The sequence below is a fragment of the Linepithema humile genome, chromosome 4 (genome assembly GCF_040581485.1).
Source record: "Linepithema humile isolate Giens D197 chromosome 4, Lhum_UNIL_v1.0, whole genome shotgun sequence".
NCBI classification, from domain to species: domain Eukaryota; kingdom Metazoa; phylum Arthropoda; class Insecta; order Hymenoptera; family Formicidae; genus Linepithema; species Linepithema humile.
Genome location: NC_090131.1, coordinates 17,304,637 through 17,321,439, shown reverse-complemented (window position 1 = coordinate 17,321,439; position 16,803 = coordinate 17,304,637). Strand labels below are relative to the sequence as shown.

Here is a 16,803-nt window from a genome sequence, read left to right as displayed (position 1 = left end):
ATAAATTTTCCCATTCTCTCGTTATAAACAGCACCGAACGGGGAGCGATTCCTTCGTCATAATGAATAAGCCGTAACGGACAATTACACGAAAGTAATTTCTTAAACTACGAGGAAAATTTCAATTAGATGGAAGTTCCGTAGTAGTAGCTCAATAAAGATATTGCGTTAAGCTGGGTAATTGATTAGCGCCGATGTTGGGTCCTGAAACTTTGTATTTCATTGAGCGACCCTCGCATTGATTAAAACAGCGGCCAAATCCATTGGCGACATCGTAAATTCACCGGCACTTAGGTAGCGCGAATACGAATTCACGATAGCTTTCGAAACATGTATCAAAGCATGTAACTAAGTGTATGCTATAAATCATTCCCTTTTACTAATACGTTACATACTTCTGCGTGAATTTACGCATTAGTTTGCACTGAAAGAGAGTAAATACTGTTTTAATACTCGACTAAAAGCTTATTTAGATACAGAACGTAGAAGAGTTTTCTTGATTTTTCAGATAGAATATTAAAATTTTCTCTTTTTTACTTTCTACGTACTTTTTATCTTTTACGTACTAACTACGCGATTTCATTTCGGTGATATACAAAAGCTCGCGGAATTACATTTTCAAAGTGCTTGCTTTATTTATGTTGTTTCTCACTTTTATTCGTCGGATCGCATTTACATCGTCGCGACTCTAACGCCACGCGAAATCATGAAAATATGTACTTGCGGACTATTTGCGGAAGTTATGATGCCCAGGATATACGAAACGCAGGAGAAACGTAACAAGCAGTAGTTTCGTCGACGCGGTGAAAAAAGCTGCGCAGGCTGCAGCGGGGAACTGCTGAACTTTCCGAAGTAGCTTCTGTCTACGTACTCCGGCTGCAGCGACGACAAATGTTACCCCGGGGCTACGAGTCCGGGACAAATAAATTTTTCACGCGTCCTCTCCTATGCAAAGTGATGAACCTATTACGTTGAGCGATAGCGCGCTTTCTAGACATCGCGACCGGCCTTCTACTTATTCGCGAAATAACATATTGACGAGTTTCCGCGGTATCCGCCAATAAGTCTAGCCAAGTAATAAGTCACCGAGAAATAAAATGTCACCGCGCATTTCCTACCCAGTTTTATCTCACAAGATATATTTTTGCCTACCAAAAATGTCTTCCGCGATAAATTTTTAAGAACAGTCACGTACCATAAATTTCGAAATTAACCGAATGTAAATTAAATTCAGAAGCTTTCTCTTACAGTCTTGATATACATTTGTTTGTTAATGCATTATTTTATAAAATTGTGCGCATTAAATGTGTTTCATGGAAGAAAATTTTTTCCACGTGTATTCCAAGTTAAACTTTACATAGCATCATAAAATGTTCAGTGTTTATACAAAAGTTCTCGGTGACTTAATTCTGCGACATTTTATTTCTCGAAATGGTCGCCGTCGTCGGACGCTTGGCATGAGGTACGAAGTTTCGCGGAAGTAGAAAGGAAGTGCTTTCATTCGCACGTTCAACGAAATAGAAACCGTCGCCGAGAGTATATTAGATTCCGCCGAAGATAAACAATCGTTGATGCGAGAGATATCGAGAAAGCAAATATCACACGTGACGGAAACTGTCGCGCGCGCGACATCGAAATGGAATTTGAAATTCGCTTTTAAATACGTTGTGTTGTCAATACCGAAAAGTCCGGCGCAAATATTGTAATATTATTTATTCAGCGCAACAAACTCTAACACTGTATATAATATATCGCGTGTATTGCGCGGTAAGAACGGTCGATCATAATTTGTATCTTGCCCGTTTCGCCCCGTTCCATTTTAAAAGAATAAATTTTTCATGCTTGAATTGATTCGCGGCGCTTGTCATTCGCGATTAACGATTACATTTGTAACGGCGCAATTGGAAATGCAATTTTATTGCAAACCAGAGACGATAATCTGCTTTGCGTTTGTGTTAATTCGTATAAAAGCTCAGTAGTGAATCGATATATAATGTTCCGACAGCCGCGCGCCATATTTTTCGTGTTTTCGAGCAAATATATTATTTCGAAATTATACCTTTGTGAAGCAATTGATTTAACATTCGTTAATAAATCATTTGATCGAAATAGCGTTTGATCGAAATAAGTTAAATGGGGCATTAAGCAAGCAACGCGGCCTGACGATATGGACGATTATTAACATCCCATAATTATTAGCACGTGATTATTTAAGGGAATGAGTCGACGCTGACATTTCTCGGTTATTCTCATAAACGCGGCTATTTTCGATCACTCTCGAGAACTCGCGATTTCAGTATTATTTACGTAATTTATTATTTACGCGTTTACACTCGATGTTTTAATATTAAACTGACAACAATCGTACATATTATTCTAATGGACGTTAAGGATACGAACACCGGCTAACAATATCGACAAGTCAATGATTCGAAACCATCATACATTCAATGTATATTAGTTATTGAACCATGATGCATTTAGCCTACAGCATTAGGTTTGTAAACAGCTGACTGCGCCGAAGCTATGTAATGTTAACTAATCTCCCGTAACCCAAAATTCAGAGATTCACGTATTAAGATTTAATGTTAGGAGCAAAGTGTGTTAGATATATATATATATATATATATAGTGAGTCCGTCGTTACAAAACGAAAAAAAGATAACATACACAATATGTAGGTGAAAAAGGTAATAATAAAGTAATCGCGATTACTAAAGTAGTTATTATCGCAAATTGGGCGATTGTAATCTAAAGGATTAGTCAAACAATATTTCTTAACTTTGATGCTATACAAACTACATCGACGCGTGAATTCGAGGCGCACGGTATTTACGCCAAGTTAGTATTTAATGACGGGACGAAGTTCGGAAGTTAAAGGGCTAAACTTGCCCGCTGCATTCCGACCTATGCGCGCGAGACTTCCCCTCCGGATTACCGATTAAAAGTTTAACAGCCGGAACTTTTCAGCGACTTCAGCGGAAAATCGAACAGCGGGCGCCGATTGTACCGTCCTAAAAGCGGCTGTTTCGAAAGCTGATTATACATCAGTAACAACCATCGATTCGCTTCAACAGATTTCCGCAGCGAGTTATTGGCCGGCGCGCTACCATTGGGCCGACCGTTACGAAAAAGTTCCCTCTTCTTTCCTTTTGTCGAAAGTATTAACCGGACGAAGAACTTCATGAAAGTAAAACACGCTTGGCCCCGCGTTATGAAAGCGCCGCATAAAATTAGCATACCTCTTCGGCCGCATGAAGCATATCTCCATGATAGAGCACGTCGAATATCGCGCGACCAAGAACGAGCGCGGGGAGATTGATGGAATTTTTGAGTTCGTCCAAATATTCGTCCCCCCCATCCACCCCTCGTTCTCCCCATCCGTCGTGTCACCGATATCACTCGTCACGTGTAAGCATACGCGCATATCGCTTAAGGCGAAGTGACGTGCGCGGCTGTTATACAAATTCATGAAAATGTTTTATCCCAGATGCATTTATGTATAACTACGCATTTAGTAGATTTTCTTGGAAAAAGCTCTGTTTTCAGAAAAACGTTGGCCGTCGCGGAGAGAGCGTCGGGTACGACCGGCGTCGCGCTCGCGCGCGGGAATAAGTCAGCGGAAAAAGCTGAAATATTATCTTTTAAAAGCGCGGACATTAAGAGCGTTATGAAGTTACGTAACAAAGGAGAAGTTTAGGTGCCAAGAATATTAAGTTCTCCCAGCGGCGCGCGGTCGAAAAAAAACAAGGACAGAAAAGAGGGAAGGAAAAAGAGAACGAAAGTGTCGGGAATATACTGAAGAGAGAAAAATTAAAACCACGCGCTGTTGACGGCGGAAAAGAAACGTCGGGCTACATTTCTCCGAAGGTGGACGCTTGTATGCCGAACCGAGATAATATTTGCATATTTATTTTTGAAGTACGACCTAACGTTCTTCGCGGAATGACACGGAACTCTTCGTTCGCCGCAATACCGACGAGCGTCGAGAAGAAAGCGAAACAATGAAAAGCGCCCCGTGGACGGAGGAAAAAGGGGTGGAGCTTTACCCGGCATCGTCTTGTGTCCAGAAGAAATTTCCGAGTGAAAACAGCGAAGCTATTTCGACGACCGCTCTTCGCTGTTTCTTCTAGTCTCACAGTTCTACGAGGGAGCGCAGTCGTTCCCGTTGTAGTCCTTCCTCATCTGCATTTCGCTGCTATATACTTTTCTTTCTCCTTATTTCCGCGCCGTCTTTATGTAGCGAGGCGAGGCAGAAGGAAGAAAAGCACTACGCTCGTGTAGATATTTCTCTTTATGTACACTTGACATGTAAAAATTTCAACGGCGAGAATAATTCGTGCCGTTTGTAAACAGAGCTTCAGACGGTAGCTACTAGTGTGTATTCGAGCGTGATGCCTAGGTAAATGAGATCGTAAAGTAATACGGCGAGAAATCACTGATCTGGCTTAAATATTTGTGAAAAGTGAAGCTAAGGTGTAAGATATAAATAATAAAAAAAAAGCAATTTGTGGTATAAAAAAAAACAAAGCAGTCGAGATGGTGCAGCGTTTACGGCGTACGAATGCAAGATGCGTGAAATTGTTTCAAAACGAAATGAAACGATGTAAACGTCTAAATTATGTTAAATAACCCTGAAAAATTCTGAACATGTAAAAATAATAACTGACTCTGATTTATTTTATTAAAAAAACCATGAATCGCCATTCCGCACACCCTACAGAATCATTATATGATGAAATATTGCATGAGATCGACAACAACGTTTTATCCATTAAGATACCTAAGGATCGACGTCGTATTCAAACTGTGAACGGACAAGCTGCTGCCGAACCCGCATCTACCATCGATGCTAGATGTTTCGACAAATATGGTAAATTTATTAATAAAGGCGAGAAAAATAATACAAAGATTATTATTAGTTAATTAGTTACTGTAGTAAAACATTGATAGCAGTAAAACATTGGTAGCAAACATTGAATATTGATAGCAGTAAAACATTGGTAGCAAACATTGAATATTTGTAAGATTAAAATAACGAAATATTAATTACGTTATTACGTTTATAATATATTAAATTTACTACGATATTTTCTTTTTAAGGCAAAAAGTGTAAGAAAAGCTGTCCAAAGGTCAGTGTAAAACACAATCAGACGCCCCCTCCGAAAAAACCAGAAGAAGAAATGTTATTGTTAAAGACAATAAGACAAATTACCCCTACCGGCGATATGAAGCACAGTCTCGAGGTAGAATTTAAGTCGCCGCGAAATTACATACCGTTGCCGGAACCAGGACCTTCTCCGCCCATAATTGTTCCGAAAGAACCTATTATAGTGAAAAAGCTCGAGAATAAAGACAAGAAAAAAGTAAAGCAATAAAGATAAACATCAAGCAAAGTTTTCAGACACCATCTATGAAAAATATTTTACTTGTGTAAGTAAAATCTGCAGAGTTCTTAATTTGCGTACAAGAACGACAACAAATGGAAAACAGCCATTTAATATAGCCGCTAATGTGAAACATCAAATATAAAAATAAAAAAGAAAGATGGGTTTATTTAAAGTTAATAACAAAAGATTCTTTTGCAGATAAATATGACAGACGGCGAAATAAATTAATGTCTTGAAAGCCATTACAAAAATTTTATGCGATCATAATCATAAAGATAACAGTTTCACTAATATCTTTTCGCCCGTTCTTTTGTCATTATTACGGCGGAGATCGAACGAATTTGATGTTAGGCACGATAGATTTACGAGTTGCACGAGGCTGAAGTGTTCGCCACTTTGTCGAAAATACAGAGGCGGGCGCGAAGTCGAATAACGGAGCGATAAATCACCGGTGGTATTATATTCTTGCTCGTCTCGGGAAACAATAGATCATATCGCGCATACGGATACGCCGGTATTAAACGTTTTTGGGCCCATTGTCGCCCACCGACGCCGTGACGGCGGTGACCTTTTTAAGCCGCGCTTTAAGTTTCTACCCTCCAGCCGATAAATCACGACGATTTTACCTCCCTTGCGTGGTAAGGGAAACGCGAGCTCGGGCGCGCTCATAGAGAATCGGCCTTCCGATAAAGGGGTTTGAAAAAGGAAGGATCTCCGCAAATATTCCATTAGGACGCGCGCGCTAAGAGCCGGTGTAAAGTATCACTCGAGGCTCGTATTGCTTCCAATGAGGAAAACCAGGAAGCCAAGGAGTATGGTAACAGAAAGGAGAAATGCGAGATCAACGGAGAAACGCGCAGGGGATCGATACGCCGGAGTGACGAAGAGAGCTATTTTTCGGTGAGTGTAAAATATTCATTGTCGGTTGGCGCCGCGAACTCGAGAAGCTCTTCGGTCGCGTCGTTTTAGAATTATTGGACCCTTATGTAGTTTATTCATGCCTTCCCTTTTCGCTCTTGTATCTTTTTCGACGGTAAATAATTCTCCGATGTTCAAGTAAGTCCTGATTTGAAAAAATGCGCCTCTGTCCAACGTATCGTTCACTTTGACTCTTCTTCTACGACTTCGTTTACTTTCGCTGCGTGATATCTGCGCTCAGATCTCTGCGACTTAAGCTTTGAGTTTCATCCTCCCCCTCATGAATCAGACGTACTTACGAGCGCCATGATTTGCGGCACATAATTTGCGACGGAAAAGGAACGGGATGGGAAAAAGCAAATGTAACGGCGAAAGCCGATAAAAGGCCACGTGACGTTCTCGCGTTGACGCGGCGAGTGACGAATCGCTGCCGGAAAGAGGTGCTGCGGTTACACTCGGAAATTGGAGAGGTATTACTACTACCTATTTTCGGCGGCAAAGGTCGGCGCGAAAGATACATCCGCAATCGAGAGGGATGGAATGATGAAACGCGTCATTTGTCTGCGGATCCAAAATACTCAACAGCACTCAACGCGAAGAACATCGGGTGCGGTCGCGAAGCCATAAAAGCCCGGCAACGACAAATACATTCAGTTGTTACGAAGGCGTGCAAGTGCATGCGCAAGTGTTGGCCTGTGCAGTGGATGGCTGTAATTGGGCGCTGGTTACAGAATTCATTGCCGCATTTAGGACCTTAAACGGCTGGGAGGTAAATCACGATTAAACGCGATCATCAATCTACACTCTAGCGTGTAACGCGGTGTAAAACAGAGTGCAGTGTTGAAATCAACATAAAAAAAAAAAAACGATTTAAAAACACGTAAAATTATTATGAGATTTTCGAAAATTCAATACACGTAATAGCAATTTGTGAATTTAATTAAAACAATGTAATTCTTTCGATGTTCGCTGCATTCATCTCGCCGCGTTAATATTTCTGAAAATTCCGCATAAATTAACAATTATAATTTAAATCCGTTTTTCAAAATTAAACATTATTATAAGCCAGAATATTTTCCGCATAATTAGGAGTTTGCTCTAAAATTTCCTTACACGCCTGCTGTATCTCCGTAATACGCGTGCGTATCTGTAATCTGGCGCAACCAAGGGCAGAAATTTCGTTGCCACATTTAAGACCAGCCTAACCATAACACGGACTGGCTGAGTATCGAATTCGACGTTGAGCAAAGCTGGTGGAACCGCAATTTACATGCGCCACGTACTGCCCTTAACGCAGCATGGCCATAGTCAGGCTAATGGAGGGTCTTAGCACAGACAGAATTGATGATCGCGATACCAAAGGCCTAAATCTATCTCACGTTGACATAGCGACAAACATTAAAACCATTCAAAAACATTCATGTATTCTATCAATAAATCCTTGGAATAAAATCTGTATAAAAATTGCAAGTTGCAAAATTATTACGTCCCTATCTTATTCTTGCCAAAGAAAGAAATTACTTTGAAATTAATTAAAGAGTCTATCATTAAAATTTTAATCCCGGTATAAAATAACTAAAATATTTTACGCAAAAATATAGATATATTTTAAACGTGAGAGCTACATGTCGCGCGTAATTTGCCATAACATGCCGCAACTGCTATTTTTACCGTAAAAATTATAAAATAATATAATATTATTTTTATTTTGAATAATAAAAAATCACTCAAATTTACAAGCGGCAATGTAAAAGCGGTTAAAGTTAAAGGATATTTGATATAATAAAAGTATATATCTGATGTAAATATCATAAAAGTGTTTCTGTAATCTCTGTTTTAGTATAGTAGCGTTTCATCCGCATATTCCGGGTAAGCCGCTTATGCATTAACGAGTATCAAAGACAACACTCATAGTCCGCAATCTGATAGCATCGCCAATGCGAAATTGGTACGCAAAATTATTCACGCGATTCACTGGTCACACACGCTCGAATAACGAACGCGAATTCGCACACGTGTCTGCGCGCGATAGAAATGTAATAATTCTGTTCGCTCATCACAGACAGAAATATATTGCGAGATTAATGGAAAGAATAATTAAATCTAGCATTGTGTCGCACGCAATTAAACACGCGATAGATAATAATCCCTCAAATCTATTGTAAAAAACTCAGAACATAAAAATTTTTAAGCCAGTAATAAAGACGAGAAATAATTTCTTCTATCAAGACAAGCGATTAATAATTAAATAAAAACACTTGTAAAAAGTGTTTTAAAGGTATTTCTAAAATACTTATGTACCACTTTAGACTGTAGCCTTTGAGAATCAAAATCCAAACATACATTTTTATTATTAAAAAACGTATATATAAAATATATATAATAATTAACGATTACAGTTAATTATAATAAGTTAAAAATTTCATCAATATCAGATTTTGCCATTTTAATCCGTTTGCGTTTTATGTTCTATGCATCTGTACATAGAATCGGCCGAAGTAAACATGCGGAATTCGACGTTGCCGTGAAAGCATTCGCGTGTAGTTTAAACGATCTTCTTGGTTCCTATTGTATAATTCAATAAAATTTGAATTGTTTTGCGCGAATAATGCTGACGGCGATTGCGTGGAAACAATTGGTCGATATTCCACGTATGAAAATCTTACGTGCATATTTATATATCGTGTGTTGCGTAATAAAAATATTGAACAAATCCTTAATTAAAGTTCGCTTGAATCGTTGCAGGAGAAAGAGCTTCAGAAATCGATGCAGATATAGAAATATCATTTTCTGATACGTTTTGCCCGAAGGCTGTGGAAAGTGCAAGCTTGCGATCGTGTACAGGGAATGCACATTTATACAGTGTGCACACAGGAATCAGACGGCAGTGCAGACTCCGTTTCTTTCATACTCGAGACGTTGTATTCAGCGTACCGCGCGATAACCAGCGTTATCCAGACACGTTGTGATTTTCCGCAGAAAATAAACCCGCCGCTGTTTCCGCGGCGTGCCAGGAATACGCGACGAGAAGCCGACAAGAGTGAAAAGGCGACGGTTGACCGAGCCGACAACGACGTCGACGACGGCGATGCGAGAGAGAGAGAGAGAGAGAGAGAGAGAGAGAGAGAGAGAGAGAGAAAGAGAAAGAGAGACCCAGGCTTGTACGCGATCGGTGAACGCACAACGAAATTGATCTTATTTTCCGCTCTCACGCACCTTTCCGCTATTTTCCACCGTCCTTGACACGCATGCCTTTCAATGTTATTTCCGCATCGGCTGTATCGTCGATAAGACCGAGTAATCGCCTCATAAATATCACGTTACATAGTCGAGAGGCGTTCAAATAATTCTTCATTATTTCACAAATGCAGTTAAAAACAATATAGTAATCTATGTGCATTTCAATGAACAAGTTTCAAGTTTCTCATATCTTCGATATCAAATAAATTTTAAGCTTTTCATTGTAAAATTATACAGGAAAATTACGTGATTTTATCTTCGAATAATAAAAATATTTTAAAATGACAAAGCCATTGATAAGAATAATCACAATATAACAGGAAAATGTCATTACACATCTATACAAAAATAAATGCAGAATCAGCGCTCATTCACCGATGCACCTATTCTAGCAAATAGCATCCGTTTGTGCAGCGTCCGTTTTGCAAAGTCAAGCGCAATCTTCGTAGCACAATCGCTTTATCTCATTACGTGCCACAATGTTGCACCGCATCGTTGTCGTCGTCGTCGTCGTCGTCGTCGGCTTTACGGCAGCAATCGACAAAATCGAGTGAATTCAACGTGCACGGCGTCGCGCAGCTCCCGCTCCTAATACGCGTGTTCGCGTTGTCGCGCGCTCACGATAATATAAACGGCGGGCACCGGTAAACAGATTAAGCGCATTCGGCGAGTCACGCAGGTGAGCACCAATTGTGTTCATTATTAACGTAATCAGGTGCAGCTGAGCCACGCATGAATACGCATCAACGCGAGCGGTTAACGTTAACGATCGCGTCCGCTGGCGAACGGTCGCGCCGGCTCGATGTCGTTACACATTCAGCCGGTCGGATAACGTTCGATTGCCACGCCTGATAATGAGCACGGTTCACGCTAAAAAATGGCCTACGCTAATTCGCATCGCGCGCCGCGTAGCGCGAACAAATCGCAGATTTTCGGGCAGCTCGATAACGCGTGTGTTGTGAATTTCGATCACGAAAACATTGATGCGTGAAACATGAACATTTCCGAATAATATTCTGATTTAAAAAAAACACATATCGTTGGATATCTAAATATAAAATATTGATTTTTTTTAATTAATAAAATTAACTGTCATATTTTTTGTGTGAAGAGTAGTAAAAGTAATTTTGCTTATATCCAGATAAATTATTACATAAATTTTTTAACTCTTTGAAATTTATATAATATTTGATATCATATAAAAAATGATTTCATAATTTTAAATGAGTTCCTGATATAATAACTATTCATCTACGACCTATTTGCATTTTCTTGCTTTTATGCAGAACAAAACCGAACGAGAATGAAAACGAGTAAAATTCCGCGGTAAAACATTTCCAAACTTCTCTCCCGTTCGTTGTAGTATGCATCGAATGCTCTCTCATCAGGTTTGCCTCGAGGAGAAGCGGCGATACTTTCGATAATAGGCAATACGAACAAAAACTACTTGCGGGATTCTAAATAGAGAATTCCTTACTTTACGGATCTTAGCAAGATTTTGGTTTCGCTCGGCGGAAACAATCCGGGCGAAAGAGAGAAGGCTTCTTGCATCTTATGCCAGTATAGCGAGATATAGCCACTAAGCCTCCACATTACACGCTGAACCCTTCTGACGAGATTCGTAAGGAAAGAGAGAGAGAGAAAGATCTAAAGACGGAGCCGCATTTGCATCTCTCGACACTTAGATGCGGGCGGCGGGTCGACGCGTTATGCAAATCTTAATTCGCTTCACTGGAAAACTCATAAAATTACCGTGCTTTTCCGCAATAAAACCTCAAATTACTTGCACGCTCCTCCACATTCTCGCCTGCCCATTCCGCTCACGTGTTTCGCGCGTAGATCTCCGCGCGCGAGATCATCCCATGCGCTTTTTTCACCGCGCGGAATTAACGACACTCGTGTCGAGAAGTGAAAAAAAAAACCGTCGAAATAATGCTATCGCGCGCCGCCGACCGGGTATCAGAGTAAATACCCCCCCTCGGGCGCTATTTTCACGGCACTCGGGATAGATCTTGATTTTCCCACGCGCCAGCGTATATCATTAACGCGTTATCGTTGGGTGGAGAATGATCAATTAGCGCGCGCGTGTGCGCTCGGTAACGTTCGATGGTTATTAGATACATGTGTAATTCGGTTCGCTCAATTATCGTAACAGCGCGGCCACGGCCGTGGCCGAGCGAGCGCGATTAAAAATCGTTTGACACGGACCATATATATCCGCTCTTTCTCCCCCGCCCACCCTCGACCCAGCAGTTGTAACGCGCTAGGGATCGACCGCGCGATGTTCCTCGTCGCGCATAATGAGGCTGTATGCATGCCCGAAAACGGTCGTGCGCGTGCATGCGCCGCTGTTTACAGCGACGATTATTCATTCACTCAATAATTCATAATTCGCCCGTCAGCCTGTGATACACCGCGTGCGCGACACGACTGACAGCCACGGCGGCTCGCGGCCACCGCAGTCGACGGGGAATAGCCGGTATATAATTTAGGTGATTTAAAGCGGGCGATAATACGGCGTCACATAGCTAACCAAATTGATTCAATGGCGAGGCTCGCGTAATTGCGCGGAGAATAACCACAATGTAAATGCGATTGGGCATAGGGGTGAAGGGACGAAAGGACCCGTCCTCGTTATTTAGCGAAACCATCTTCACCGTGCCATGCTGATGGTATTACTTCCGACTAATTATTATGCGGAGCATCTCTGACGATGTATCGAATTCTAATGATGGATTCTTGAACCATTCTATAGCTACAAAGATGTAATTTCAAATCGCTACAAAGATTTCAGTCTGTTATATCACTGTAATTATTAATTATTTAATTAAATTTGTATCAAAATTATTGTAAGTTGTAAAAGGAATCAAAAGGCAAAGTTTCTTTATATTCAATAACATTATTTTATAAAAACTCAATCTTAACTTTCAACAACTTAAAATGAAATGTCAACGTAATTAAGTTTTTCTTCAAGTCTTTTTTAATGAATGGCAATGGTGTCAAAGAATCTATTATTAAAGTTTGAAAATGTAAAGCGTGAGACACCTCATATTATATACATATAAATGTAAGAAAATTTCGTATTTCGTATATTTAAAAATTTAGAACAATAGCATCTGAAGCCGCAGCATCGTGTTTACTTTAAAATGAATTTATAGATCACCATAGATAGACACAATAGTCAGGAAAAATGCGCGATACCCTTATCAGGTTTTATGGCATAGATAGACGGAATTTGTGGGACCGTCGCCCCTCGGGAATAAGATGCGAAATGATACCACGCGGATAAAGTCAGCTCAGCCTGTTGCGGATAGCATCACGACTTTACATCGCGCCTAGAAATCAGGAGACGGTGTATTTTTTCGAATACTGCGATCACAAATACGTGTCGCAATAGACGATTCATCCGTCTAATCCGTCAAACTTCAGCTTCAGCGAAAAACATGGCAAGCAAAATCATAGAACTTTTTAAGCGCTGTCTCCGGCAAATAAACGTCGCGTTTAAAAGTTATATAATTATTCAATGAGGGAATAAATGTAATGTATATGAAATCTAGTTATACATTATTTTGTTTTAAAAGTAATTAATTATATTAATAATTAATTGCATTATGTTAAGAAGAGAATAAAAAACGAGTGATAATGAATTCCATATATAATTAAATCGGGCTACACAGTCTAAAGCTCTTATTATTTTTAATGTTTTAAACAATCACACAAAAATAGCAATTGTTATATATATTATATAGCTATATAATACAGTAAATTATATATAGAATTTCAAAATTATTTTAATATTACAAATTATTAAAATATAACAAAGAACAGAAATTCTATCTTATATTTTTCTTATATGTAATTATTAACATATTAATTTATTGCATTATTTGATAACAGCTGGGAATAAAATTCTATATTTTGCTTTACTGTAGCATAAGACTATATAATTCAACCACATAATAATACATATTCACACTCACCAAATGATGTACCATCGATATCTCTCTCGGCAACAGCTCCTAAAATAATTAAAATAATTTTCATATATATTTCAAACATTAACAATATAAAAGTAGAATGAAAATAATAATATAATAATTAAAATTGGATAATGTTCTGGTTGTTTTTCATGGGCATGCATTATTTTATATTTTATATATGTATACAAATGTATTATTTTAGTAATTATGTTTAATATTTATGTAGAACTATTTTCCATGATTATATTCTGATGATTGGACATTCACTAATATATCTTCCCTAATCATCGCTAATAACCGAATAATTAACCATGTAAATGCAACAAATGAATTCACTCACCGTTCAACATAACTTTGCTGTAACCGCTACCGCTGCACAGCTATTGTAGCTCCACCAACATTTATTCACACGCACACGATTCGAAAGAAAAACTGTGGTTAATTACGAACGACTGAAACATTCCGAGAAACAAGATAGCGATCTCGCGCGACGGTTACCATTATTTCAGGCATTTATTCACACCGGCGCAATTCGAACGAAAAAATTGCGACTAATTACAATCGCGCACTCGCTAATTAACACTTCGCGATGCTCACGACTTCGTACGAATTCCGCGTGACTAAATAATACGAAACACTATGATCGTGCGTGTACTGCAACGTTCATCCTTACGCGATCGTGGTTGAATAACCTGAAAAATTAATTAATTAATTAGCAATCTTACATAATAATTACAATGTAGCACAAATTATGAACCATGAAAATTTTAACCTAAAAATGCAGATTAGCGTCATTTATGTTTCGCGACGCGAATTAGCGTCGTAATTTTCATAATTTATGTAGTAATATTAATCCCTATTACAACATAGGAACTATCTATCGATAGCTTACTGCACATATGTGTCCTTAATTAGTACGTAACAGCGATTGCCCAGGTACATTCGACACTCTAATAATTCGCCGATTACTCGCGGGATCTATATTCGAGCGCGTTCACATACTTCATACAAATGTATCGAGCAAACTAATAAATACACGGTCAACTATAATAAATATAATGCTTCACAGAATTCTTAATGCACGTTACATCACGCAACACGAAATATGATTGCGCGTCAATTGTGATCTTTCTTGCAGCAGAACGATTAAAAAATTTAATACAAGATGATAGTTTCATGCAGTAAGTACAACATTGCAACGCAAATTATGATCAATAAAAACTTTCTTGCAAATTGACCTTGATATTTTTTTAACGCAAATGAGCATAGCAGATAATTTTCATCACTTATACAACTTGCATAATATTAATTTCTATTACAATATAATAGTATTAATAGATAGTTTATTACCACACACGTGTTCTTAATTAACCTAGCAGCGATTATCCGGATTTATTCGACAATACCATAATTCGCCAATTATTCGTGAAATTTATATTTCGGTGCATTCATATACTTTATGTAAATATACTAAACCAACTAATGCACATTCGACTAATAAACAATATAAACGCTAGTAGCTTACCTTTCATTGCATTCTCATCGTGTATTACTGCACTTATGAACAATGCGAAATATGATTGCGCGTCAATTGCGATGTCTTTGCCAGTTTGCAACTGAATGATTAAAAAATCTAACAAGACAAGATGGCAGTTTCATGCAGTACCTGCAACATTACAATGTGAATTATTATCGATGAAAATTGTAACTTATGAATCCAGACGTAGATTATCATTTTTTATATTTCTCACTGCAAATGAGCACGACAGACAATTTTTATAATTTGCATAGTAATACTAATTTCTATTACAGTACATTAACATCTATAGATATAGTTCATCGCATACGCATCTTCTTAATTTACTAGCAATAATCGCCCGGGTTCATTCGACACTCATAATTCACTGATTACCCGCGAGATTTATACTTGAGCGCTTTCACGTACTTGGTGCTAATACGCAAGACAAACTAACGCGCAGTCAACTAATGAATAATATAAGAATTAGCTCACCTGTTACAACATTCTCGATGCGCGCTGCATCATGCAAATAGACAAAACTCGACGCCATTTGCAATTATGTCGTTCTTTGCAAGTTTGCAACACAACAATTAAGAAATTTAATGTTACAAGATGGCTGTTATGCAGCACCTGCAACATTGCAATGCAAATTATGATCGATGAAAACTTTAACTTATTAATGCAGATTAGCATCTTTAATATTTCAGTGCAAATGAGAGATGGCAGACAATTTTTATAATTTGCACAGTAATATTCAATTCTAATGCAATGTAATATCTATCGATAGTTCGTTGCATACGCATATTCTTGATTAACCTCGCAGCGAGTATATATAATCGGAGCCATTCGACACTCCCGTAATTCATCGATTATTCGCAAGATTTACACTTAAACGCTTTTATGTACTTCGCGCAAATACGCCGGTCAAACTAACGCGCGCGCACAATCGACTAGTAAATAATATAAAGATTAACGGCTCACCTTTTACAATATTTTCGCGCGCTGCATCATGCAAATGAACATAACTCAACGACTGCAATTAAATTGCGGCGTTCTTTGCAAGTTTGCAACACAACGATTAAAAAATATGTGACAAGATGGCAGTCTCATGCAGTACCTGCAACATTAGAATGCGAATTATGAGCAATAAAAAAATCTTAAGTTTTGAATCTAATATAAACGTAGATTAGCAACTTTGATATTTTTCAGCGCAAATGAGGCAATTTTTATAGTAATATTCATTTCTATTATAGTGTAGTCAAAATATAACAATTGATTGCATACACTTATTCTTAATTAACCTACAATTGGCCGGCTCTACTCGACACCATCGTAATTCGCCAATTATTCACAGAATTTATACTCGAGCACATTTATATACTTCATGCAAATACAGCAAACTAATGTACAATTTACTAATAAATAATATAAACGCTGGCAGCTTACTTTTCATAACATTCTCAACGTGTATTATCACACGAATGAACAATATGAAACAAACACACTATGCTACATTTTTGCATGCATGCAACATAATAATTTAAAAATTTATAAATACAAGATGGCAATCTCATGCAGTAATTGCAACTTTGCAACGCGAAATATAACTGATGAAAACTTTAACTTGTGAATACAGATGTAGATCCGCATCGTTTATATTTTATGATGCAAATAAACATAACAGAAAACTTTATACTAGCATTGTAATATTAATTCCTATTACAGTATAGTAACATATACCAATAGTTTATTACACG

General features: G+C 38.3%; 2 protein-coding genes across 12 annotated transcripts in view; one reads left to right on the top strand and one right to left on the bottom strand.

Annotated features, from left to right (window-relative positions):
• Window positions 1-16,703, bottom strand: part of LOC105670217 (uncharacterized) — a 231,340-nt gene extending 214,637 nt beyond the window's left edge. For 4 of the 11 annotated variants that reach the window (XR_010889668.1, XR_010889669.1, XM_067352979.1 and 1 more), the window contains exons 1-6: window positions 16,493-16,702; window positions 16,028-16,163; window positions 15,539-15,676; window positions 15,053-15,193; window positions 13,868-14,219; window positions 13,528-13,566 (exon numbers count right to left, since the gene is read on the bottom strand). The gene's annotated coding sequence lies outside the window, so the exon portion shown is untranslated. Of the gene's footprint in view, window positions 1-13,527; window positions 13,567-13,867; window positions 14,220-15,052; window positions 15,194-15,538; window positions 15,677-16,027; window positions 16,164-16,492 lie in introns of all 11 variants that reach the window. The other 7 variants (XR_010889665.1, XR_010889664.1, XR_010889667.1 and 4 more) reach the window with 4 other exon arrangements.
• Window positions 3,160-7,944, top strand: LOC105672108 (uncharacterized). Its single transcript, XM_012366820.2, has 2 exons — window positions 3,160-4,872; window positions 5,103-7,944. Exons 1-2 carry the CDS (start codon window positions 4,695-4,697, stop codon window positions 5,375-5,377), a joined length of 453 nt encoding a protein of 150 aa, XP_012222243.1. The 5' UTR covers window positions 3,160-4,694; the 3' UTR covers window positions 5,378-7,944.
• Window positions 16,704-16,803: the final 100 nt, after the last annotated feature.

Excerpts from the sequence above, each read along its gene's own strand:
- LOC105672108 (XM_012366820.2), top strand. The coding sequence starts at position 4,695 with ATGAATCGCCATTCCGCACACCCTACAGAATCATTATATGATGAAATA. Across the intron at positions 4,873-5,102 it reads TAGATGTTTCGACAAATATG|GCAAAAAGTGTAAGAAAAGC; the intron begins GTAAATTTATTA and ends TTTCTTTTTAAG.